At 38.6% G+C, this 24,685-nt stretch overlaps 1 protein-coding gene across 1 annotated transcript in view; it reads right to left on the bottom strand.

The window, feature by feature from the left end:
- Window positions 1-24,685, bottom strand: part of PRKAR2A (protein kinase cAMP-dependent type II regulatory subunit alpha) — a 74,671-nt gene that overhangs the window by 36,643 nt on the left and 13,343 nt on the right. The window contains exon 2 of the mRNA XM_063291479.1: window positions 23,016-23,051. Coding sequence (XP_063147549.1) covers window positions 23,016-23,051 — 36 coding nt within the window. The remainder of the gene's footprint in view (window positions 1-23,015; window positions 23,052-24,685) is intronic.

The raw sequence follows: 24,685 nt of genomic DNA, 5'->3' as shown, positions 1-24,685 counted from the left end.
TTTGGCAGGCAATTTGGCCAACTGCTTAGTGGACCTTTGGAACTGTGAGTTGACTTAGCGTGCTTGCTCTGAATAGTCTCTATCACCAATCCCAACAAGCACCTGGGTTTAGAAAGGAACCTCCAGAAGATGTAATAGAAGGAATGCTTGGAGTACAGGCAGAGGAACTGAACGTTATGGAGCACAGGTAGAAGTTTGTGTTTAAGCCTAGTTCACGTTGGTTCATCTTCTCACATGTTGCCTCAGCAAGTTGTCATCTAAGAGCACTGTTTAGGATAGCCATTCCCTTTTGGGAAAGGATGGACAGGAAAGTCTCCTGACAGGCTGCAATTTTTAGGGGAGGAAGTGATGCTGGCTGCTCTTTTTGTTTGTATATTCAGGAAGATAACTTTAAAACAAGGCTTTTTCCATCAAGAAGGATGTGCTATCTTCTTCCCATGTTCCTTTGGAATATTTCTTATATCAAATACCTAATCTGCTTGTTTATTTATTTCTTATATAGTTGAGCTGCTTACATTTAGCATATGGTTTAAGATGTTAAAACAGAGCTGAAATAAGAACTGTTCTTTTGAACCTTCATGTTTCTGGTACAATTAAAGAAAGAGCAGCAGAAAGTAACCATATTTTTGATACTATTCCAAAGCGTTCCACAAAAGGAACATTTCTGAAAAGGCTTTTACACAATTATCTGTCTCTCCCACGAGAAAATAGGATCTACAATGTTTCACTTTATTTACAGAATAGTTAAAAATATCAGCTCTATGTAACTAAAGCAAATTTAGTACAGTGCTGTGTGCCAAATGTCATGATGTCTCAAAAATAATCAGAATTATGCTTTTGTCATCACTTTAACAAGAGTGAAGAAAAAATGTGTGAATGTTAAAAGCTTTTTGATACAACACATTAATACTTCAGTTCTACCATGTAACGAACACTGCACTGAAATCAATTGGCAGGTATATAACTTTTGCAAAGATTTTTGATAATCTGAGAAATAAAAGCAGTAAGAATAGTAAGAGAATAATATTCTTTTATAAACAGAAAATTGTACTTTAAGTTTGAAAGATTATGTAAGGTGCAGAAAGAAGATAGGCAGCACCAAAATATATATTAAATAAATAAACAAAACAATCAACCACCCAGCTTGTTCCACTGGCTGTTCCACTCATTCACTCAGGAATTTCCTTCTGATGTGTCTCCGAACCTCCCTTTTTATACTTTTAACCCACTGATTCAGTCCTGCTTTCTAAGGCAACAGAGAATAAGGCAACTCCCTCTTCTGGGTAAGAACCCTTCAGAGTTTTGAATACTGCTATTACAGCACCTCTCAGTCATCTCTTCTGTGGGTACAACATTCTCAGATCTTTTAACGGATCTTCATAGACCTGGTTTCCAGACTCTTCATCATCTTGGTAGCCTTCTTCTGAACTTGCTCCAATTTGTCAGTACTCTTGTTGAACAATACTGCCTAGTGATTTCAAATAGGGCCTGACCAGAGCAGAGCAGTCTGGCTCTATTACTTCCTGTGATCCAGACTCTATGCACTTACTAATAGATCCAAAGATAGCATCTGCCTTTTTAACAGCTGCATCACACTGCTGGCTCATGCTTAATTTGTGCTTGCAGGGATATTCAAGTCTCTTCCGCATGTACCACTGGCAAGCTAGGTCTCCATTCTATACCTGTGCCTTACATTTTTTCCTACTGAGATGTAGAGCTTTTGCTAAGGTTCAGACATTTTAAATCTGCAGCAGTGTCTTGATCTACTAAGTTATTAACGCTATTAAAGAAGGTTAAACGGGCACAAATTGTTTGCAACAAACTTACACTGATTAATTATAGCATGCTGATCAAGGCACTCAAAAGATGCTGTTGAGTAAGTTGCCCAAGGCAGTGAGCCTGAGAAAAGGAGCAACCACAAAAGGGAAGTACTGCTGGAGCACAGAAAAGGAGAAGTACCAAAGGGGGCGGAGTGGAAAAACCACTCGCTGAGTTGTACAGACATATCTGAAAGGAAGTGTGGCCAAAAAGGGAAAGGGCCTTTAATCCCAGGCTGTGGGGTATAGTGCTGCATATAAAAGGAGCTGCAGGATCTTTGATGGAACAGTGCACTGTGTGTTACCCACAAAAACCAAGGAAGAGATTGGTGGAATTTATTCTGCAGAATAGGAAGTCGCCTTATTTTCTCCGTAAGACACATCACAGCCTTCTTGCACTTAGGAACACTAAGCTAGGGGCCAGTTTAACCAGCAAGCTCACCAGTATGATACAAGGCAGAGCATCACCTTGTTCTACCTCAGCTGGAAACATGCACATAAGGTGATTCAGAATTTTCACCTCTCTACACATGTCTGCAAAAGTGCCGTAAGTATTGATTTAGGGGATACAAATAAATGTTAGCGAATAGGCAACTTCAGAAATACGAAACCCGTGAATAATTAGGATTGACTGTATATAGCACCTTTTCTGGGTAGATTATATACTGAGGCTCAAAATACTTGTCTGCCATCTTTTACACTTCTGTAAAATATTGGGAATGAAAATAACATAGCACCAGGAAATGGTTTGGTGATATACTCTATCTTGGATGCAACCCAAACATTTTAGTAATTGCCAAGGATACTTAACAAAGATGTGACACTTAACAAAGACTGTGCAGGTGCTGAACAAGGAAGCATGTGTTAAGATAACATTATCTCTATTGATATGAAGTTGACAGGCTTTTGAAAACTTACAGTATATTCTATTGCAATCACTCATCCCCTAGTTACGTATATTTCTTGTTTATACTTTTTGCCTAGTTAATAAAAGTTTATGTAAAATAATATCAGCTCAACCATCCTACCCTCCCTGCCAGGTGTCTGGTCTTGGCAAAGGACTTCTACAGGAAAGAGACAGGTCTGAGCTAGATTGCTTGAGAAAATGACCAGTTAAGGGTGGAAGAGTTATAGACCCCTGTGTACTTTTATTTTATTTATTAAATTTTGCCACCACCCATCTCCCCCCAAAGGGGGACTCTGGGAGGTTTACGACAGAGATAAAAGCATTAAAATACCATAGGTAAAGGTAAAGGTTTCCCTTGACGTAAAGTCCAGTCGAGTCCGACTCTAGGGGGCGGTGCTCATCTCCGTTTCTAAGCCTTGGAGCCGGCGTTGTCCATAGGACACTTCCGGGTCATGTGGCCAGCATGACTCACGGAACGCCGTTACCTTCCCGCCGAAGCGGTACCAATTAATCTACTCACATTTGCATGTTTTCGAACTGCTTGGTGTGCAGGAGCTGGGATTAACAACGGGAGCTCACCCCGCCGCGCGGTTTCGAACCGCCGACCTTCCGATCGACAGCTCAGCGGTTTAACCCGCAGCGCCACCGCGTACCATAAATAAATATAAACACAAATATGATATTGAACATAAATACAGTATAAAATCCAGATGATGATGATAGTTGGAATATCACTCACTCACTTTTGGGAAAGTTAAAGTTTTAATTAGTCATCCTATGCACAGGCATCAGAAGATATGCCCTTTCCTACAGGAAAACACAGGGGAAAATGAGGCATGTCACTTAAAATCCTCTCCATTATAATTGTCTTCTGCAACAGCATTACACTTGTATTATACAACCTCATAGTTTGTGAAACTATGTATTTCATTCTATGGCATAAAAAGAAATACAGTATTGGGGCACACAAAATAATCTGCAGTTAAGATTTGCCAATTAGTAGAATCTGAAAATCTGCAATTGACATCGCTATTTGCAAATATATAACAGTTCAAGTATTGTATATTTTGAAAATGTTAAATATGGCCCTTTACCACAAAAGGGTACCTTGGTACAGACCAATTTAAGATGTTAGTACTCTTTTCTTTCATTCTGCTTCCAAATCATAGGATTTTGCTGGTTTTGTGAGAGCTGAACACTTTCAGCTACATTGTTTTACTATACATAAATGTTATGCATTTATTAACAGGATGCAGCTGGCTTTCTCTAAAAATCAGCCAGCTTTCAAGAGCAGGTTGAATTAATCAAGCTGCATTATAATTTACGAAAGTATTATACAATAGGAAATGTTCCACATGGAGGATCTTTATATTAATAACTTTAACTGCAATTATTTTATGATCACGTGAAAACGTAAGTACACTCCATTGAAATATTTGTTTTTTCCCCCATACAACATACAGATATCTGATCTTCATTTCAATAATACTGATAGACAAAGTAGATTTATTGATTTATCTGTCATATTTCTTCACTACCTTTCGCGTATAGCAATGACTCTGGGCAGTTATAGATACAACAAATATCATGCACCATTTAATTTTGTAATCTATTGTGTAATTTAAATAAACATAAATGCAAATTTTACATGAGGAAAAAGTAAGTACACCCCTACATTTATGACTTCCTCAATACCTAAAATTAGAATCAGGTGCACCAGAACAGGTGCAAGTGATTAGAACTTCATTAGAGAGAATCTGGAAGGAACCTGTTTTACTGAAATCTCAGACATTTACTTTGATTTGCTCTTTGTTGCTGTCATGTTCGCCGTTGCAATGTTTGATGTACATCGTAACGTTTTGCATGCCATGGTGCTGACGTGCGTTCCGGTTGGGAGGGAGCTGCTGGGGGACCTTGTACCAGGCTGTATATCTGTTTTCATGGGGATGGAATGTGTTTGGGTTATCGTTCGTGTTCAAGGTCTTTTTACCCGTTGATTAGCGGAACTTGTTAGGGGCACCTGGGATGGGGAACTTGAAACGGTTGTACGGGGGGAGGGCTTACTTTCGCACCGAGGGTTTTTAGTTTGTATTTGGCGCGCTTTTGCTCATTCTCAGCTTTCTTTGTACTTGCACACTATTCTTAAATAAACCAGATTTGATTCAAGCACTTGCTTGTGAGTCTGAGTACAATTTGAGATAGGGTTACAGTTGCTGAAGTGCGTTTGTATATTGAGGTCGAAGATTCTCAACATGAGCTCTTTCCAGGCTTTGACCAGGCCCAGCACAGATAAGAACTGGGGGGTCATGTTGCTTTCTTTGATGTTACAATAACCAATTTCTGAATAGTTTCAAAGACTGCGAACTAACATTATTTTTAGCATTTAGTGAAAATATTAAATTTAATGTCGAATTTGTTGGTCTCATATAATATATTAATAGTCAAATTCCACATTTTGTGAATCCAATCTTTCATGAAATATCAATCCCAAATTTTATGCACATGCAAGTTGGTGGAGTAATCATAACAGGATATTAATTCCTTATGTATAAAGGTTTTTTTAAAGATGACTACCCCTCAGAAGCATGCATATGTAATATAAATGGTTTAAGTCTTTGTGCTAAAATTAGCATGTTAAATGACTTCATAAGAACAATATGAAGAAACAATTGAACGCTGGAGGCTGCAATTATTCATGGAGAGGCAAAAATACTATTTTATATGCACTGCAGTAAATGATATTTTGATGATTACAAACATCCTGACCACCACCTCCTAACACAGAGAAATGGTAATGACCTAGAGGTACAGGAGAAAGCAGTACAATTTGACCTTAAATTCTGAATGGCTTGTAATCTTACAAAAACAACAGCAGCAGCATCAGATAGCCAGTGAAAGAGAGAGGTACGTGAGTCTAATTTATGAACCTAATAAATATGAATCTAAAGGGGAATATTTCTTGTTTCTTATACCATATGCAGTAACAACCAAACTCTGCCTTAATCAGCCAAATGGTTAAAATTCCTTTTTTTTTTTACAAATGAACCCAAACACAGAAGTTAAAATCAACATTAACAAAAAAATTGTTTTCAATTAGAATGTTCTACTGAGGGCAAATGACTGAAAAAAATAATTCAATGAGAACCAGAGTTAGATGTTCGAAGTTATTCTGGATTCTTTCAACTCCTTAACTACAAATTTGAGTTCCTATCAAAAACCAGCCACACATCCAGCTCTATTCAGCAAACAAGCTTATCTCAAGACATTAGAAATCAATCTCTGTAAATGAAATTATATACAAGGGCATACAAAACAGTTAAAAGGTAAAGGCAAAATTTTCCTATGAAACTGTTTTTAAAGGCAAGTTAACAATGGTTTGCTACTGCCTATTTCTGGTGGTCCCTCATCCAAGTCCTAACAAAGTCCAATCCCGCTTAGCTTTTCATGGGATCAGCCATGGTGAAGCTAGGTGCTACCACCTACTGTGGCTATAAAGAAGTTCACAGAAGTTTAAATGGAGGATACTTTCCTCGTACAGAATGAATGCAGAACCACAATAAAATGGAATCATTTTAAATGCTATCCTGCCTAACTTGTAAGGGAAAGTCTTGAAATTACATACACTGTAATAAAAGCCAATGAGAAGTATCCAGTGTATATCTCTGGCTTTTTAAACTCTCTCAAGCACAAACAACTGAATATACATTACCTTATAGAGTTCCCAACCCACTGCCCCAAAATATATATTCCACTAGTGAACTACAGGACTTCTTGCATGCAATAATGTGTAGAGCTTGCTGCTAAATTTGATAGAAACTAATGTATGGTTTAAATGTTCTATAACCACAATCTTGCCAAGAAAACTGCAGGGAATAGTCCAGGCAGTCATCTGGAGACAACACTGACTCGAGGGCGCACACACACACACACACAGACAAAAATTATCACCACAAGTGTTTTGATTTAAGTGTCATTCCTATCAGTGTGAGAAGTGACTCCCATAGTACCTCCCCCTCTAAGCCCTCTCCCCACATTCCTGGAAGAGCCTGGAACATCTTCTCACCATGCAGAATGAAACAGACAATCTGAGAAATTGAACCAAATATTAAAACAATATTTAAGATAATATGTCTCTTATCAACAAGACAACTGAACTGAAGGGTTGTCACTTGCAGAATCTGCCTACAAAAACTCAGTACATTACTCCATCAGCATGTCTCCTTTACAGGCAAATTACAACTTTTACCCCCATGTGTTGCCCTCCAAAACTCCTTCATCTTGCAGTTCCTCACACCTCAGACTTCCTGAAGGAGAGGCAAACTGCTTAGCACCTCTTAAAGGAGCAGCTACATTTGGTAAAGGGCTGCATACAAGCAAGCTGCAGACACACAAGAAGGGTCTGAAATTGCTGAGGGGGTTTTGGTGTAGCTTTCAACAAAAATTTTTGTCTTCTGCCCGACCCTCCAAAAAGCTGGACTCGACGTTTATTGGTTCATTCCAAGCAGTTCAGCAAATTATTTGCATCCATGAAAATTTATCCTGTGCCATCGACTGCTGCTTGTGCAGGAGGCAACCCCTGCAGCTTACAAATTAAGACAATTCCACCTTGCCCTATTCTAGTGAATGGGGAGCAAGAGTATAAAGTGGAGGCTATTCTGGACTCTAGATGCAAGGGGAAGCATTTGGAATACCTGATTCATTGGAAAGGCTATCCAGAGTCAAAGAGATTGTGAGAAACCACAAAAAACATCCATGCCCCATGCCTTCTATACCAGTTTCACCTGCAATTCCCAGGGAACCCCATCCACATTAATCTACCACTATTACAAGATGACTGTAGATCCCAACATGAATAAACTCTGTTTCCCAGCATGGGGAACTCCACAGAACAGACTGGGATACAACCTGGTGAAACAGAAAATTTCTCAGCTACCTCTACTTCTGGTATGTAAGATTGGTCAGGTGGGACAGGAGAGCTGCCAGGAAAGAACAGAGAACAGCAACCTGCACAGCAGCAGGAAAAGGGAAGAAATGCCTGCTTCCTTCATTCAGAAATCCTGTTCTGAGGATGTAGACTGGGACAAGAGGATGTAGACTGGGGTAGTCTGTATGAACAGTTAAACCACTACTACCACTTATTGTCCAAAATCGGTGCCATTCCCTCAGAGTCTGTAGATATTTCATATGGGAGGGAAGGGCCATCGGGGGATTGGGTTGGGCATTGACCATGGAACTGGCAAAGCAGCAGCTATGGAATAGGTGGAGGAGGACAAGGAGTGAAACTGACTGAGCACAGGTACATGCCCAAGTTGAGATCAACTCCATGGCAATGAGAGGCAAAGCATCCCAAGTTCTCCTTTCTTATTGCTTCAGTAGGCTGTTGTTCAGCAGCCCTAATTCCCTTTTGGGAAGGAACCAGTTGCAAAGCTTCCCCCCGATTGCTGTGACCAGTCAGCACAGCATTAGATTCTTGAGTCTTTTCCTTGAACATTATAGACATAATTATATAGCTAATCTCTGACTCATAAGTCTGGAGACAACAATGCTGAACATATCTTTTCCATCTTGATTTTGCAGTTCTATCAGGTATAAAAAACGAAATACAGATATAAAATTGTCATGAGTTTCTGAAGTTTCATTAACACAGTTTTGAGTTCTATGAAACAGCTCATAATACAACCCAAAACTGAAAGTCTGAACATAATCCATTTAAGCACCATATTTGAAAGGTTCTTGAGGCAGGAGAACTATGTATCCACTTTGAGCTCCTGGAAGAAAGCCAGTATATAAAACTCAACAGAATAAAAATAAATAATCCATGGAACTAGATCTGTGAACTACATGAAGTAACACAAATGGTTGTTTCTTCCTCCACAACAGAGAAGTCTTTCTTTAGGTTACCATGACATTTAGAACAACCCTGGCAAGCTAATGCAATAATACCTAGTCGAAATATAAACTCAGTTCAGTCCTACGTATTTGAAAGCCAACTGACTCATCACATACCTCTCCGGAATGCGAGGTCATCTTATCACTGCCATGGAACGGCATACTATGTGGTAAATATATTCACACTGACATAATCTTGGCCTTAACAATACAAAATGATTTTGATTGTAGTATTAATGTACAAAACTGAGGTTATTCTGATTTAAAACAACACTTTGACTCTTTAAAAAACTATTCTTACATATTCAGTTTAAGAAATATAACCAAGAGTGCAAAAGTCAAGTCTACTGCTTTAAAACAGCAGTTGTCACTGTATGGAATGGAGTAAGGTTTAGTGAGTCTAGCACTACCTACGAAACAGAGCCAGTGTTATCTTTGCAACAGCTAACAGAGTTCATCAATAAGAGCTTAAGAAGACATTAAGTAGGGTGATGATTGCTAAGCCTCTGTTTAAAAGACCAAAAGCACTGCTCTGAAGATTAATGGAGGATACCACCCAGAATCAAAGCAAGCTCCCAAAAGAAAAAAGGTCTTAAGGAACTTTTAATATAGGCCTCAGTTCAATCTTACTTGAATACATATGTACTCTTCAACTTGTACATGCGTATTCTCCAAACTAGCAAATAATCCACAGCTGTACTCTAATTATCTGCTATGAGTAACTGAAACAATTGCCCAAGGCCAGAAGTGCATTTCTGGGCAAAATCATAAAAGAACCATCTAGATTTATGCCTGGGGCTGATATCTTTTCTTTACTCCCAAACAGATACAGTAAAACATTCAGAGCCGAATCTTCATCACCCTGCTTTTTTGACCATTTTAAAGCTGTACAATTTAAAACCATACAACATATTCTCAATTACTTAAGAGAATAATCAGAGTTGGCAGTTCCTTGTTATGATTAATTCAAGCAATCATAATATAAATGTGTCTTTCAATTTTTAGAAAGCAGCTGTACTTTTATCGGACATGCCAGTATTGAAATTAAATCCTATTTTCAGAATTTTCCAAGTATTGCTGATGTGTGTATTAGAAAAACCATACTGTTCAAGCAGCTAAAAGGAAAGGAATCAGGAGTTTTGAGAAAGAAGGAAAGTCTCAGGATAAGCTTCCTTTTCTTTTCTCTAAATCATATAAATGTCTGAAGCCCAGATGGGTAGCACTATAGAAACAGTCTTAACTTGGACCAGAAACACTGGGCTATGCACCCTTTGAAAAAGATTCAGAACGATCACAGCCTTTCTCTGCTATTTAATAAAGGAATCCACCCATCAAAATTAAAATGACTCATAAGGCAGCGGCATTTTTTCAGGTGTGTATGGGAATCTGAAAAGGATTTGACTTACATCCACTTTTTGTACAGGAGCCCAAGGCCATGTACATAGTGCTCCCTTCGCCTATTCCTCCCTACAAGCGCCCTGTGAGGTAGTTTGGACTGAGAGAGTGTGACTGGTTGGGCTCCTTTCATGGATAGCAGAGGGGTGCTGGGTTTGGGCAGTATCCAAAGCAGTACCAATCATTTTTCAAAGGGGTTACACCCATAATTCACACCTATACCATACAGGTATAGAGATATATAAGAATTATAACAGTTATTGCCCAATGGCAAATAGCCCAGTGGCAAATACCCCATTTTTGCATGAGGATTGAGCAAGTGGTAGCTATCCAATTACAGGTAATCTTGGAAGAGTGTCTAGATCCATTCCAGTCTATGCTCCAATTTGGTTATGGAATACAATTAACTTGTTTATCCTGAGTAATTAACTTTATCAGAAAAGGACAGAGGAATGTGACTTCTGTTTCTCAATCTATTAGCAGTTTTTGATAACACTTTTCTGGTTTAGGGACACCATTACAACGTGGTCTCAATTCCTATCTGTGGGGCAAGTCCCAGAGAATAGCACTGTGTAACAACAGGTTGGCCACCTTCCTGTGTGGTGCTTCTAAGCCATAATCTGTCTCCAAAGATATCTATAATCTATATAAAACACATACCTGAGTTTTTGCTGGGTTTGGCTTTAGCTGGTTTTCACAATAGTATCGATCCAGCTCTTCCAGGGCTTCAGTTAGGTGTTGTTCTACCTCCTCAAATATTTTTCCCTGTACAGCCATTGCTCGATCATCAGCATATATACAGTCGTTAGTGCCTGCAGGAAGCGGCTGATCATTGGTGTAAATATTGAAAAGGGTTGGGGCCAATACACTACCCTGTGGTAAGCCATTCCTGATTCCTCCACCTACTTCATCTTCCCTGGAACTACACGAAAAACATACGGTTCTGAAGCAGATTCCTAATGATGTTTGTAAGTTTAAAATCTTTAGTCATATCATATACTTTCTGCTTCAGTCTTCTGAGATTGATGGTATCATATGCGGCAGTAAGATCTATAAATACAGTTCCTGTTACGCTGCCCTTTTGAAATCCATCTTCGATGTACTGAGTTAAGGATTTGTGTGGTACAGCTTCTTCCAGGGCGAAATCCAGCCTGCTGCGGTATGAGCAAGGGCTCTACAGCTGCAGTGAGGCGGTTTTGTATCATTCTTTCAGAGATGTTATAGGTATGGCACAGGAGAGAAATTGGGCAGTAGTTCTTAGGATTGTTGGCTTCTTTACCTGGTTTTAGAATTGCTATAACCTTAGCCTTTCGCCAGACACCAGGAATCTCACATTGTTCCAAACAATCATTAAACATTTCTAGTAGCCACTGTCTTGCTTTTGGCCCAAAATGTTTTATCTGCTTGATAAGGATATCATCCAAGCCGGCAGCTTTCCAAGGTCTACACTTCCTTATGGCATCTCTCAGCTCTTCCATAGTAAAAGAATGTGATCACCAAAACAGAGGCAGAAACAGGTCCTTACCACAGTGATGCCTCTCCTCTGCAATATTGCTATTCCACATCTCAACTGCACACTATATAAGCCCTGCCACCATTTAATAGGATAACTAATTCCAGTATGAGAAAGTAAGTTGTCCGTACTACAATGAAACTATCATTCATGCTCCTTTTTGTAAATTCAAAAGCCCCAAACGCTACAATCTTTCCTCATAAAATAATTGTTCCACTCGCCTGATTTATTCTTGTCAGGATCTTTTATAGCACTCTTTTCAATGGCAGAAGCCAGAACAGTGAACATCATTTCAAAGTGTTAACTGCGCCACAAATTTGAATGAATCCAGGTCGAAGAATGAAATACTGAAAGATCACTTTATCAAATCTATGCTTTAGTTACCTTTTCCATTTTCTGTCAGAAACTATTTTCATTAATTCACTATTCAAAACCAGTTCTCTCAGTTCCAGAAAGTTAAAATATACACTGCCACAATTAAATCTATTTTCAGATGCATGCTGCCTAGAAGATTGTGGCAGCAAGACTTTTATATGTACAAAGATGGAAAGATCCACAAGTCCCTGCAGCGGAGGATTGGATTATTAAACTGATGGAATTGGCCCAAATGGCCAAATTAACAGCGCGGATAAGAGAAAATACCATTCCTGGATTTGTTTCTACTTGGCAACCACTTTGAGTATTCGCTCGTGTCAGAAAAAAATGAAGCTTTAACCTTGGGTTTTGATGATTAAAAGGTCTGATTTTATAGAAATAATGTTACTAAGGTTTAACTGTTGGTAAGAGATTATACTTGTAATTGCAGTTTGTCATCTGTATTGCAGAAAGTCAGAAGTCACTTTCCTTTCCTATCTCTTTCTGACTCCGCACTTTTGTGGTTTCTCTTTTTTCTTTAGGTCGATACTGTCTTTCCTATACTCTATTTTGTATTTTAACTATGCTTTGAAAAATAATAAGCTTATTTAAAAAAAAAAAAGATGCATGCTGCCTGAAGAATACTCCGTCCCCCTTGATTATTTTTAAATCTGAATATATGAATTGCTGAAACAGAGTCATTCCGAGACAGAAAATGGCAGAAAAAAGAATAAATGAGGAGCTAAAATGTGGTCAGTCCCTAAGCTGAGCATAGTAAATTAAAACTAAATTAAAGATTAAATTAAAAATTCATGATAAAAAGAAACAAACCCTATTACAACAAGATCCATTGTTTATCTGAAATACTAACTACAAACAGAATGAACCCTGAGGACAAAAAGTAAATGCTTAGGAAGACTATGCATATTCCCTTTTCTTCTTAATACTGTTGTTCGTACAATCCTGGGGTGGCAATACCTGTGAGTGTTGCTGCATCTATTCCATTCCTTCAGTATACCCTCAAGAATCTCAGTTTACAGCTTACAGAGCATCAAAGAAAGATGTTCATGTACCATTTTAAATTTTTCTAGAAATTACTTTCCTGCAGCAAGTTCTAGTAAAGACAGGAACTGATCGATTTCACACACTGATAAGACAGAAAAGTAAACTTTAGCTGAAAGTGATAGAAGTAAAACTGCAGAGGGAGATGAAGGGGTGAGGACACAGCAAGGAGAAAGCAGAGGGGAGGAGAGGAGAAACAAGCAGTAAAGGTGGAGGACACAAAAACACAGCTTTCAGCAAGAAAAAAAAATAAAAAGTTCAGTTCTTTGATAAGAGGTAATTGCAAGCTTGTGATTCTCACAACCCGCAGCAAAAAAGTGTTTGAAACAATTGTAGTTATAATTGGGAGAGACTTTGGAAGTGATTGAGAAAAAGCTGCAGGCACATACATGTATGGGTGTCTCAACTGGCTTAAATAGTTTAACAAGTGTTTGGGGGACTTCACCATCCATGCCAAGACCTCCTTGTGCACAGTGATTTGAATTCATTATCTCCATAGCATCCATGTCCCAAAATGACATTTTGGCCCTTCACATTCAGTTGAATGTGTTGGGTCTGTTCTTTCCCACTGGACAGCAGACATTACCTGGGGCTTTGAAGTCATTTGGATCCCAGAACATCACAGGGCTGGTAAACCTCTTATATGAACTCCAAAGAAAGCTGCTGGGCTGACATGATTTTCTGATGACCTATCAATGCTGGGGTTGTGTTGTTTCTTTACCTCTAAAGTCTCAAGGCTGCATTTTTATCTCCCTGCCAGATGCAAGAGAGAAGTCAAACGGGCAGCTGAAAGCTTCCTAGATTGCCTAGGAGGCAGACATATCTGCTTCTAATGGAAGACTTCTAAGGCTGATTTGGCAGTGAAGAGAGATATTTTTGTTTTTTCATGGTCTAAGGAAGCAGGGTGACCAGCAACACCAAAGAAAAGAAAAAAGACAACAGAGCTCAAAAGAGGGTCATCTGAAAATGAGGAATTTGTGAATGTGAATTGGCTAATAAAGGAACTGAATGGCACTGAGGAAAGGAACCCCATTAGGAAGACAGCCTGAGAGCTACAATGGAGCTGAGAAGCAAGGTCTAGGTGCTGGCTTGTTAAAAGAAGTTTAAGGAACAGATATTTTTCCCTCTTCTCCATACTCTTTACCTTAAAAATGTTAAGGTAACAGGAAAGAGAAAGTAAACCCAAACTGTTTTCAGAGCTGGTTGTTGTACCTGTTGTCATTAGTTTGAGCTTCTTTATATTTAATTTTAGTCTCAATTTTTCACTGTGCTCCTTGCTGTTTATTACTAAAGCTTGTAGATTCTTTGCATCTTTGGCTATCAAAGTAGTGTCATCAGCATAGTGCAGGTTATTAAGGTTTCTTCCTCCAATTTTAAAACCACACTCATCTTTTTCCAAGCCAGTTTCCCTTAAAATATATTCAGCATATAGGCTGAATATATAAGTGGAGCATATACAGCCTCTGCCAAACTGGAGTCAGTCTGTTTCACCATGTTCTGCCTGTACTGTGGTTTCCTGACCTGTATATAGGTTTCACATGAGGATAATGAGATGTTCTGAGATTCCTGTTTTTTTAAGCATATTTCACAGTTTGTTGTGATTGACACAATAAAAGGACTTTCTATAATCAATAAAGCACATACTGACTTCTTTTTGGTATTATTTGGCTTCTTCAATTATCCAGCGTGCATCAGCAATAATGTCTCATGCGCCTTGGCCTTTTCTAAAGCCCACTTGAACATCTGGCATCTCCTTTTCTATACAGCGCTCTAATCTACGTTGGATAATCCTAGGCATTATTTTGCTAATGTGTGAAATTAAGGATATTGTGTGAAAGCTTGCACACTCTGTTCAGTCTCTTTTTTTTTTTGGTATTGGAATATAGATTGACCTCTTCCAAACTGTTGGCCACTGTGTCGTTCTCAGTATTTGCTGGCATAGCTTGGTTAGAACCTTTACTGATTCTTCGTCTGTGCTTGCCATATTTCTGTGGGTACTCCATCAATTCCTGTAGCCTTCCAACTGCCCAGAGTGCTGAACTAACTTCATCTTCTAGTACTAGAGGTTCTTGTAAATAGATAATATCTTCTGAGTATCTTGGATGTTGACATCTCTGCTGTACAGAGTTTCAGTAAACCCCTTCCATCTGTTTTTTGTTTTTTTTGAATTGGCTATCTGTCCAGGGTGCTCAAAGTTGGAGCCTCCTTCTGAGTTCAGAAATCTTTTGGAAGACTTTCCTTGTTTTTCCAGATCTGTTTCCATCTTCAATAGCTTTACAGATGTTATTGTAATACTGCCTCTTGTCTCTTTTAACAGCTCTCTGAAACTCGTTATATTCCTTCCTGAGATTTTTTAAATCTTTCTCGGGTTTGGTCTCTCTTCTTGACAATTTCCACTGTTTGTTCTGACATCCAGTTTGCTTTCTTCTGTTTTTTTTTCATCTTTGGCAGTCTCTTTTCACATTCATCCTTAACAAATTATTTAAGTTCATTCCACGGTTCCTCTGGTTCTCGATCAATGAGGTTCAGGACTTCAAAGTGATCCCTGATGTTATTCTTGAAAATGGTGGGAATACGCTCAATACCATATTGTGAAAACTGACTGGCTTTTTCTTCTTTTTTAGATTATCTTGGAACTTGCACATGATCTGTTTCACAGGAAGCACCTGGCCATGTCTTTGATGCTATAATTAAGCTCCTCCACCTCCTTTTAGCAATAATGTAGTCAATTTTATTTCTGTGTACTCCATCTGGTGACATCCATGTATACAGCTGTCGTTTTGGTTGTTTGAAGCCAGAGTTAGCAATGAAGGAATCATTGGATTGGCAAAAATTGATGGTGGTCTGCTGCTTCATTCCGGTTTCCTAAGTCATATGATCCAACTACATTTTCCTCCTTAGTATTTCCAACTTGGACATTCCAGTCTCCAATCACAAGCAGCTGTTCTGTTTGCATGTTCTGTCAATTTCAAATTGAACTTGATCATAAAACTCATCAACCTTTTCCGTTTCAGTGATTGGAGCATAAACTTGGATGACTGCCTTGTTAAAGTCTTATCCACAAAGTCTAACTGATATTATTTGGTCACTGATTGCATTGTAGCCAAATAATGTTCTTGCTATACCCTTCCGAAAAGCAATGCTTCTGTGTTTTTCATGTCCTGAGTTGAAATATTTGCTCAAAGTCTTCACTACCAGTCAATGACCCAGATTAAATAAAATTTACTAAATAAAATCTACATAGTAGATAGAACATACAAAATAAAATAGAACATACAAAATAAAATAAGGCATACAAGATAAAAAATACACAATCATGCTTGCACTATTTTGCTATCAGCAATATACAAGTTTTACAAGGTGCAGAAACAAACTTTGCAACAGCAATAGTTACCTTGGGTCCTTATCTGCTAGTAAAAATTGCACATAAAATTCTTCAGACTACCAGAAATGGAGTTAGAAGAGGCATTAGGAGCTCTTTGTGTATGTCTCGATAGAAATTACAATATAACATGCATTGGTGTTTTAATATTACCATCTTTAAAAAGCTTTTCCACATAAGGAATTTTACAGAATTTTTGCTCCAGCTCTACTGATGGTATAATATTGAACTGTAGTAACGTAAAGGTTCTCCAACATTTATTGTCTGTGAGTTGATCCAGATACAATGCTGCTTTGAAGTATGCATTGCTACGGTCCAATTGTACCCTAGGCGAGAGTTCACTATATAATATTCTGACTGTAATTCTATATCAAGAATCCTTTGCTTAAACACCATTGTCAGATCTTGTCCTCTAGGTATAAGTATCTCCCTTGAAAAACCCAATTTATTTATATTTTCTCAATTTGGAGTTTCCAGGAGGGATATTAATTGATCAATGTTAGCTGTGTTAGACCTTGAGGCTGGAAATGAACCTTTAGCCAATATTTAAAAGTATACAGCCATGCCGTTGTTTCGGCTGCCTCCAGCCACAGCATGTCCTGAGTGCTGTAGAAAATAGTGTGATGTTCTGACTAAAAATGTCCAATCCCAGCCTATCTCAAGTCGCTGATGCCCAAGATGTTGATGTGTAGTCACTTCACTCCATCTTTCACAGTGTTGAGCTTTCCCGTGTTCATGCTCCTTATGCCCCAAGTTCCCACTGTAATTCTGTCTTTGCAGCTTCGGATTTTCTCTTCCTGTATGGCGACGTCGGCAACTAGACGTCCTGAAGGCTTTAATCTAGCCATATCATCAATACCATCAGAAGTTCAAAAAATCCTCAGCTTTTCCTCAGTTGCATGCTGATTGCTATCCAACCTGAGGTGCCCAACATTTGGCACTATATTGTCAATATTTTTAAGTTTTCTATCTATGTGGTTTGCTTGGTAAAAATACAGCAGTGGTTTACCATGGCCTTCTCCCATGCAGTATGGATTGATGCCTTTGCCATTGTCACTAAAGTGATCCTCTGCCTTCAGCATCTTCCTATACTGCTGCTGCCCAATATAGGTGCCTGTTGCTTTAGCTGGGCAGCTTGGATGACCTTCATGCCTTGGGTGACCCTGCTGGGAATATATACTCTTGGCCTGCACTCCTAGCGTTCTTCACTCATCCCTCCCAGGAATACCCCGCCCCTGCCATGATGAGGCAGCAGAGTAGGATTGGGGGGGGGGGGGAATACCTATCTTTTACTGCATCTAAATTCTGCATCCATTTAATCATACAATCTTTGACTTGTTCTGACTTATACTTACCCAGCGGTTTATAATGGCCCAAGTTACATGTTACACCGTTTTCAAATATACTGCAGTAACGACATTTTCTTGAAAAGAACTTCAGATGTTATTTACTTCTTTTTTACAGGCATTTCCTACATTATATAAGTCACATAAACCTGACATTATGGGCAGGGTGCTAAAATATGGCCATCATCCCTGTCCATACACAAGGGGGGTAGGGTGTGTACACGTGTGCAGTACACAAGCTGAAATCCCCCCCCAAAATAACCACCTTACAAAAGGGTTCCTGTAACAAAAATTTGGATAAAATGGCAACCACTTATATAAACTGCATACACCTGGGATAACAAAGCCACAAAGTTTATTTGAAATAGATGGCTAAAATAGAAATCTTTTTCTTAAAAGCAAGGCAATTTTACAATCAGGAAAAAAATGTATTTAGTCCGTTTAGTCTTCTCTTCACAACAAATCATCCACAAGCAAGCAGTTAAAGGATGAAAGGCTACCTGAAGCATGAAAGGCTTGCGATGATCCTGATCTGTTTGATCAAGCTGCTGCTTTCTCAAGTCTCCAAACTCCATTTTGGAATGCTTGCAAAACGTGCAACCAGTCACGCGTGTGTGTGCACGTGCATTCTGAGTACCGGGATGTGTACATACAATATGCTTAATGCCATATATCTAGAAAACCAGTTTCTTCCCTTGCAGAGAGCCAACTGAGGCTTTCCTCAATTAAAATACCAATCAGGTCTGGTCTACACACAGAGCAGAGTGAAGTGCACAAAACAATCATCATGCAATTAGGGAATGACCCTATCAAATGCAATTATATATAAAGCACACTGTGTTTTTTTTAAACAGTGTTATCAGAGAAATACATTTCTAGCTTATCCATAATCTAGATGGTATTGTTTTTACTCTGATTTTTCTAAGGTGCAAATATTAAAAACTCTTCCTCTACCTGCCACAAAAGACATCCATCCTGCCCCCTCAGAACTCTTCCTACATATGAGACAATGCTTTCCATTGTTACAAGACAGAAATAGAATTAATTAACTCTGATGAACCATTTAATTTCTGCCTATGCCAGATGAATAGTCCCACAGATATGAAGTGTTTCTATTATAGAATAAAAGAGAGGATGCATTTCAAGTATTCTTAGTTGAAATCACATGTTCCAAGTTTTATCCTTAGCCTGGGACATATTGCTTCAAGTGTTTCTATGTTTCTCAATTGGCTTATTTGTTTGTTGTCATTTCTCCAAACCATACTTCAAGAAGGCATCAGCCAATAAAACAGTGAGCACGCTTTCAATCCCTGCTGCTACTGACTACGGGTTAGTTAAAGAATGAGGAAGCGTGTGGGTGACAGAATCTGTTAAGTACACATTCAGAGATAAAGCATCATTTTGGACTGCCGCTTTGTGGCATTTGGAGATCATGAATGGAGACAATCTGGAGCTCTGAGTCCAAGAGAGAGATTCATTCATTCAAAAGCTTCCTGCTCTCTCATTCTTTTCCCCACAAACAGTAATCCTGCATACTTTTATTTATTACATAAGCAATCTAGGGACAGTAGTTCAGGCACTGTGATGCAATGATGCCACCCTGGGGAATTTATCTCATTTATACTTCTTCATTCATCAACATAAATGCTGTGGAAAACAACATTTAAAGGAACAGACCAAAAAAATATAAAAACACAGATTAAAATCAAGACTAAAGAAGTACTTTGATCAATTCCCAATTAAAAGCCTAGGAAAAGAGGTGCCACTTTACAGATTTTGATTTTCTAAATACAGAAAATGCAGTGCCTGAAAACAGTGCAGAAGGCAAGAAAGACAGACTTCTGAGAACAGGTTCCTAACAGGGTTTTTTTTCCCCACTGTATGCAGGCACACTGTATGTAAAGTGTACACCACATTACTGACAGGGGTGCTATGCTGTTTAGCCCCGAGGTTGCCAAATGCAAAATGTCTACTATGTGTGTGCATTAACAGACCATTTCTGTTCTCATATTTCTGAGCTTCTTTGGCAGATGCATTGCCAGGTGCAAAAAGCATGTATTTTGCATGAACATTAGGAAGCCTCAAAACAATAGCCATAAACATATTCTTTTGTTCCTAATCATGACCTGTGTTGAAATGAATCCATTGTTGTTGCTTCTTCAACGAATTCAGTTCTGTGGCTATTTGTGGACTGCAAAAAACATGCTGTTACTTTTCTTGTTAGTTCTGCAATTCTTTGAAATGTATTTTAAAAAATATAAAAACCATTTCCTTGACCAATTTTTCTGTAGATTAAGTAGTAAATAGCAGAGATTACAAAAAAGAATCCAGAACCTTGACTAGGCCAATAGGGCAATCTAGCTCTTTAAGAATGTATTCCTCACACACCGTGAAAGGAATAGGGCAGGGTTTTTCAACCTTGGCAACTTGAAGATATGTGGACTTCAACTCCCAAAATTCCCCAGCCAGGACGCCTCCCTAAGCAAAGTAGAGCCCAGGGTGCAATTTAACAGGGGTCCAGATCTTCAGGGCTCTGTCAAAACTTGTTCCTCTTCTAAAGAAGCTTTGCTTGGGAAGCTGGCTTGTCTAGGCAGAGCAGAGGGAAAACCATAACCGGGCATTTGTCCTGGGCTACAAGTATTACAGAAGTGAGGACCAGAGGCTGCCAACCAGAGCCCCAATTCAAAGTCCCAAAATCCCAGCACTTAAGAGATGCACATCAGCCTACAAATCTCCACCACTGGCCAGCCCTGCCTTGAGTTTACCTGGCAAGATCTCCTTGTGCTTGGCCTCTTTTTCTTGCCATTGTGGTGGACACAGATCAAGCTGGGGATGATGGATTTAGGCTGCACTCTTCACACAGCACCACAGAACGCACCCAACTCTTTCCACATGTCACCTGCCATGCCTGGAGCTCCTCCAACCACACGGTTTTGTACTGCCAGTTAAATACCCCCAGTCGGCTTCTGATAGCGAATTCAAAATATCAGTTGCAGACCACAGTAACCCGGAGCACGCTACAAACTCAACGCTTTCTGAATAGTAAATAGGCACAAGAGCTTCCTTAAGCAAAAGTGTCCAGAGAGACAAATCTCAGGTTCAGGAAGATCCAAGAATAGTCTTTCCAGTCCAAGGTTCCAGGTAATCCAACAACAGTATATAGTATATAGTCACAGATAGGAAATCTAAAAGTTGTCTGCACAAAGAGCCAATAAAACAAGTCATCTCTTTTATATAATTGGCTGAATCACACTTCTTCTTTTCAAGTGGATGGCTTGACTTCCTTTTCTTCCTTTACTCTTCTCTTCTCAATTTGCAACATGTTGCTGGGTTGGGACTTGCCTAGCTCAGGCTTCTCAGGTACACTCCTTTCACTAATTCCTGTGGTGTGCAATGGGGATCGGACTGCTCAAACTCTTCTGAGACCGAAGACTCAGACTGATCCCCAGCACTCAATCGCCACATCCCTCATTCTCTCTGGAGAGCCTAGTTAGGCTGGCCAAAGCCCCCAATCACTTGCTAAACACCTTCATCCCAAGGGATCCATTCCAAGACCCTTGTCAGTGAGCGTTCTGGGCTTTCCCTGTCTGCTTTGCTTAGACAAGCCAGCTTTTCCAGGCAGAGCAGAAGCAAGTTCTGTCGGCTATCCAACTTCCTTTGTGCAAGCCCACCCCCAACCCCCAATTTGCTCGCTCCCTCCCTGTAGAGTCATTACCCATAGTTTGAGTACCTCTGCCTAATGGATCAATTCTAGTAACATCTCGAATGCTATTAAAGCTATCCTTCCAATAACTACGTGCTAGCCCAACAGGGTAGACTGGTCTAAGAAATCAATGCCATGTAATTCAGGACTACTTTTACTGTAACAGCTATAGTAACAGCATCTTGCAAGTCCGACTGTGCTTCCCCCTCCCTCACTTCATCTTCTTGTGAACTGCCGGGGGGGGCTTGTCTGAGACATATTCCCAAGTTACGTTCTTGCCCCAGGCTCAGGCCCCTCTATCTGACCACTGCCCTGATAGCAGCTCTTCCTTCTGTCCTTCAAGGCAATTCCCTATGCCCTCTACACTACCTGTCTTCTCCTCCAACCTAGATATACTTAAGTACTTAACTAAGATAGTCTTAAGGTACCCAGTTGTAGCTGATGCTCAGTAGAAGTCACCTCAACGCATTTTTAAAAATGGGTATTCTGCTCTTCAAAATATTGGTTTCTAGGGATTAGAAAACGCTAAAATCACAGTGTGAAGTCCCCAGATTAGAGGGATGGCAATGGCAAATCACTTCCATATTGTTGACAGTTTCATACTATCACCAGGAATCAAATTCAATTCAAAGGAGAATTTAACTCTTTTCAAGTTTATTATTATTTAAAACATACACAATGAGTAATATATGTGAATAATATATATGAATAATAACAGCAGAAACAATAGACTGCTTTAATTCTGCTACATTAAGAACAAATCCAAATTAAAACTGCCCCATAATTTCAATATAAAATTTTTATACTGTACTTGGGCCCAGAAAAGGGGTAGCAATTTAGGTTATTTCAACAATCCTTAGTGAAATAATGTACTAAGTTACAAAATTTGATGGGGTGATTCAGTTGATTAACGTTCATACTGAAGCTTTCAATCAAATCTTTGCATAGCATTACCAGTATATCAGAAAGCTACAATCTTGTGAATTGCACATATTTTTCAGATCAAACAACAGTATGTTTTGTGAAGATAATTATATTATTACAAACTTCTGGTATTGTTCAATATAACAGTATTATGATTTCATTGCTGTGCTATTTGTAGTTCTGTGTTTAATGTAATTTAATCCTATACTGTACTGTCCTGAGGAATGTAAGATACTCAGTCACTGTTTCTAATTGGAGCAGCATATAACCCTTAGTAAATACAATAAAAATAAATAAAATCAAGCATTTGAAACATAGTAACTCAATCTCTCACATTTACCATGAAGCTAACTTAAAAATATTCTGTCCTCTCACATATTTGCCCAAGGAAAGGCCCAAACATTTTAGTCAATCATTATATTGGCTTTTTTATTCCATAAATTTAGTTTTAAACATTATATTTTTTATAGTAAAGCAAACAGCAGCCATACTGAAACAATCTAGAGCTGCAAATTTTACCTTTTGTTCTAATTTTCCTAAAGTCAATTCTCATTTTTTCAACACTTTCCAGCTACACAAAGTGAACCAATTTTTCAAATCTGAGTTTGTTAATTTTTGCAAAATTCTTTCTTTAGAAGTGTTTTGGCAACACTGAAAAAATACACACACATTAAGTGTGATCACTGAAAAACTGTTTGAATTGTATGATAAAAGAATACTGACCTGATACTCTTCGGTTAAATTTGTTAATAACAGGAGCTACAAGAGAAACAAAAAAAGTCCAGTAAGTTAGGAAATAACTGGTGGTTGAAATTAAACAGGATCATAATTATCTAACAATACATTTATCAATTTCTTGCACTATAACAGGTTGGCCTTCTATTTTTTTAAATTAAACTTCAAAAGCTTTATTTTAATTGCATATTTACAGTAATTAATGTAAAGATTTTCCTGAATGTAAACTTGAAGCCTTTACAAAAAGGTATAGCTAAGAACTTTAAGCTTAAAACAAATTCTACACTGATGGGTGAAAAGGAATAGAGAACGGCATTTATAAACTGGGCATGGAAGAGAAGCTTTCCTTCTTATAACAGTTTTCTTTCTTCAATTGTAGACACACAGGAGGAATACAGCAGGCATCTTTTACAGCCCATGAACAAGCGTGCAGTTCTCGGTTGACTACAGTGAGTAAATTAGTGCTTAAATGTCAGGTTGGACAATATGCCTAAAATACAATAAAATGCAAAGCTCAGTAATTCATATCATTCTATCATCATGCAAAGTTACATGAAGGTCTTTGTAGATAAGAACTGCCCAAAACAATCTGCTGTGCTTTTAAAGTATTTCACAGGATTGCCTTTTCAGGGAACAGATGCATAGTGTTACAGTACACAGTAAAAAGTTAAGTAATTCTAGATTAAGCCTGTTACTGGAAGAACCCTTTCACTTTTATGTGATCTGCCATAATCAAGCTTGCTGTAAAATTGCTTTCCAGGAATCACCCTTAACGAATACTCAGTTCCCTTTTGAAAACATCTACCCAGAGCAGTATCCAAGCCTGGTCAAGGAATAGCAGCTGGACAGGCAACACATCTCTCTGTATGTAGATAACTGGAACATGAAAATGAATTTCCTGAAAGAGGAATATATTCAGCTTCGTATCTGGATTAATCTATTTCATCACTGGTATAATGTATTGCCAACAAAGTGAGAAAACACTTTTAGCTTCATTTAATCAGGGGGTAGGTTTTTTAAAGTCTGCAATGACTTACTAATTTACCAATTAAATATTTTTGAGTTGCCCATGCTATCAGATACCAGCTACCACCAAATATTCTGCCGTGAATTTTAAAGCTGTACAAGAGCATCAATCTTTATGAAACAATTTCTACTCATTAAGATCTAATCCATGTTATGCACAATCACGTTACACTGAAACCTAGTATCTTCCTTTCCCTCAGGTAAAGATAATTTAATCTAGAGGAATAAGAAAGAATCCTTTCCTTGCTTTTTACTTTTATGCTCAAAATCAAATCTACATACCTGCAAATAATGTTTGCATCTCAAAGAAAAAATGCAATTGAGAAATACTAGATCCACAACACTGCATGTTTAATGTGTACCGACACTCTTACTGACTGCATGATCCTAGGACAACCGAATTAGCAATTATAATTTGACCAGAACTTCCAAAGCTAATGTTAGTAATGCTATTACAAATCACGGCAGAAGACAACTGAAGAACAAAATGGATAAGGAGGATAAATCTGGAAATCTCTTAAAGTAGTGAAATCAGTAACAAGTCAACAACGGCCAGCTTTCTGAGAAAGATAGGAGCATGAGAAGGATATTCAACAATTCAGACACAGCTCTCTCTCTTCTCAGGTGAGAAT

The sequence above is a fragment of the Candoia aspera genome, chromosome 2, assembly GCF_035149785.1.
Source record: "Candoia aspera isolate rCanAsp1 chromosome 2, rCanAsp1.hap2, whole genome shotgun sequence".
In the NCBI taxonomy this organism is placed as follows: Eukaryota; Metazoa; Chordata; class Lepidosauria; order Squamata; family Boidae; genus Candoia; species Candoia aspera.
The sequence above is the reverse complement of the archived record's forward strand: the minus strand, read 5'-3'. Positions and strand labels throughout refer to the sequence as shown.